This window comes from Borostomias antarcticus, assembly GCF_949987555.1.
Source record: "Borostomias antarcticus genome assembly, chromosome: 16".
NCBI lineage: Eukaryota > Metazoa > Chordata > Actinopteri > Stomiiformes > Stomiidae > Borostomias > Borostomias antarcticus.
This window is the reverse complement of record NC_140249.1, coordinates 4,767,484-4,769,983: the sequence shown is the minus strand read 5'-3', so window position 1 is coordinate 4,769,983 and position 2,500 is coordinate 4,767,484. Positions and strand designations below refer to the sequence as shown.

The following is a 2,500-nucleotide window of genomic DNA, read 5'->3' as shown; positions in this document are numbered from 1 at the left end:
GGGAGGAGTTGACGTCCAACATCACTGGCTCCAGATATGATGATTTGTCTCATAAACTGTAAATCAACCTCCATTTGCCGTTCACTGGTATCTTATTGGCTACTAAAAATCGCTTTCTCCACGCCATAGGTCTAGATGGAGGGCTGTTATGGATGGTTGGGTATGAATCTCTCCGCCCACACTATCTTTGTTGTCGCGCTATGTGAAACTAAATGCGCGGATGACAGTCATTCAACCCGCTCGCTGTGGTAGCCTGCCGCGACAGCCCAGGAACTAGTTCATCAGCCCGGGAGAGGAGAGGATCGGGGACGGGGAGCGAGGATTCACGGATTCGGATCGCCATGGCTACTGAAACGGCATCGTCTTGCACTGGTTCTACTTTACTGCAGCCGATCAGCGATATAATCAACCTCCCTCTCGACCAGGTAAGTTCTTTGAACCAGCAGAGCGCTTCGCATGGGCTCAGTTTGCCACAAAGGGCTCAGTCCTCGATGCCGAGGCTCCTGACACAGCGGGGGCCAGAGCTGCTGATGGACCGGGCCACCATGGCCGAACCCAACAGAATGACACTACTTGCAGACACCATCCGTGCTACAATAAATGGGAATTCTGCAAGGTTGGATAACTATAGCCGGTGCATTCTTCGGAAAAACGATCCATCTCTAGGCTAAATGAACGCTGGGCCAGAGATCTACCATTCCAGTTCGACTGTCTTTTCATTCGTATTGCGCGTATTATAGCCTACTTGCATGAAGGCTGCAAATCTGATGGTAGGCTATAGTACGGTTTAACTAAGCTTAATTATGAATGCCCCGCCACGTACGGTGCAACCTGACGCTGCTATCGCTTTATTTCGTGTAAAAACTTCCCTTCATAATAATATAACATTTCAGCCAGACGAATGCCCATGGTCTATGACGATCGAGAAGTTGGTGCACGATGTGATCTAACTTAGCCTATAGTTAGTACCAAGTGTGCTGAACTGTTCTGGTATTGGAACCTAAAAGAAAAGCCTTTTGGAAACTGGCTGACTATGGAGCAGGTCCTCCGGTAAATCAATTAACCAGACACAGCTGTCCAGTCCCTTAGCGCCTCGCTTTAATCAGAAGCTCAGTTTCCCCATCAGTCACCCCGGCCAGTGACGTAGCCCTCCAGTTGTGTAACGAGGTGTGGTCCATTGGTGACAACCATTACATAACTGGCCTACAGGCTATTTCTTTTTTATGCAGTGGCTATAACGTTGTTTACATTCCTGTCCTCTAGACAATTTGTCAGCACGCTTTTCTGCAATATTGCTGGAACAAAAGCAATATAAATAAGATAGCTAAAATAATCTTCCACATTGCTGGCACGTTTCTCAACTGAGTATCCAAGCAGAATCTTGCACACTTGGAGCAGGCGAAGTAGGGCCATCATCGCATGCTCTGTAGGAGCACAATCGTTATTCCAAACTGAAGGTAGGAACCCTTCATGTTTGTAGTGTGTGGGACTGGTATTGAGGGTAGACTAGCCACCTATTTTTGAATGGTAGTCTATCACAGACAGGATTGCCCTCCGTGCAATGGTCATTGGACTTTTGAATGATGACAATTGCCAAACACAATCACAGACACATGTTTAAGAACATTATTCCATTCCATGTTTATTTTTTCATCCTTAACTATTGTTGATTCCCTTCCTCTGTTTTAATGTCTTGCATACGACATACACCCAGGACTTTGGAGGAACCTCATCAGAGCCTGTCGACTTTACAAACACCAAATATGGTCCTTTTCTCCCCGTTACTGATATGGGTGCATCCACATTAATATGGGAGCTGTCACCTCTTACTGCATCGATGACTGTAGTCACAAACATCTGCCTTTGTAAATTTAAAATTGGCTACTTTCATCACTTAAGCGTTTGCTTGAGTCTGCCAGGAAGTGTCTGGTGGGAGGGATTTGCATATTGGGGACAGACTAGTTCCATTGTGCCAGGCAAGAGCAATCATGCCCAGACAAGTCAATGAAGGTATATCAAACGGTGTATTTCGAACCAGGACTGTTAAACCAGGACCAGTTAGGCTTGCGTAATTTAAAAAGGGCATTAATAATAAGGATGACATTTTATTGGAGCTGTATTGGAATTGTATTTGTTTTCGGCTATTCTATATTTCACACATTCTCCTTATCCTAAGCCATCTATGTTTTCAGTTACACACACACAGACACACACACACTCAAATTCAATCTCATGTTCTTTGGCAGTCAAATCTGAATTGTCCCCCTTGGACCAGAACAAGCATTAGAACGGATTTTGTCTCATATATCAAAGCAAATATCTTCTCCCTGGTTCCTTCTGTGCAACATGCCAAGAGGGATCGGGACAATGTTAGAGACCATCACAGCGTAGTCATCCCTGAGCGTCTGTGGCTCTCTGGTCCCCCCTCTCTCTCTCTGGCTCCCCTTCTCTCTCTCTCTCTCTCTCTCTCTCTCTCTCTCTCTCTCTCTGGCTCCCCTTC

General features: G+C 45.9%; 1 protein-coding gene across 1 annotated transcript in view; it reads left to right on the top strand.

Moving 5' to 3' along the window:
* Nucleotides 1–341: 341 nt before the first annotated feature.
* The window catches only part of mboat2a (membrane bound O-acyltransferase domain containing 2a), a gene marked incomplete at both ends in the record, with an annotated part of 55,527 nt that continues 53,368 nt past the window's right edge, over nt 342–2,500 (top strand). The window contains one exon of the mRNA XM_084451117.1: nt 342–425. Coding sequence (XP_084307243.1) covers nt 342–425 — 84 coding nt within the window. The remainder of the gene's footprint in view (nt 426–2,500) is intronic.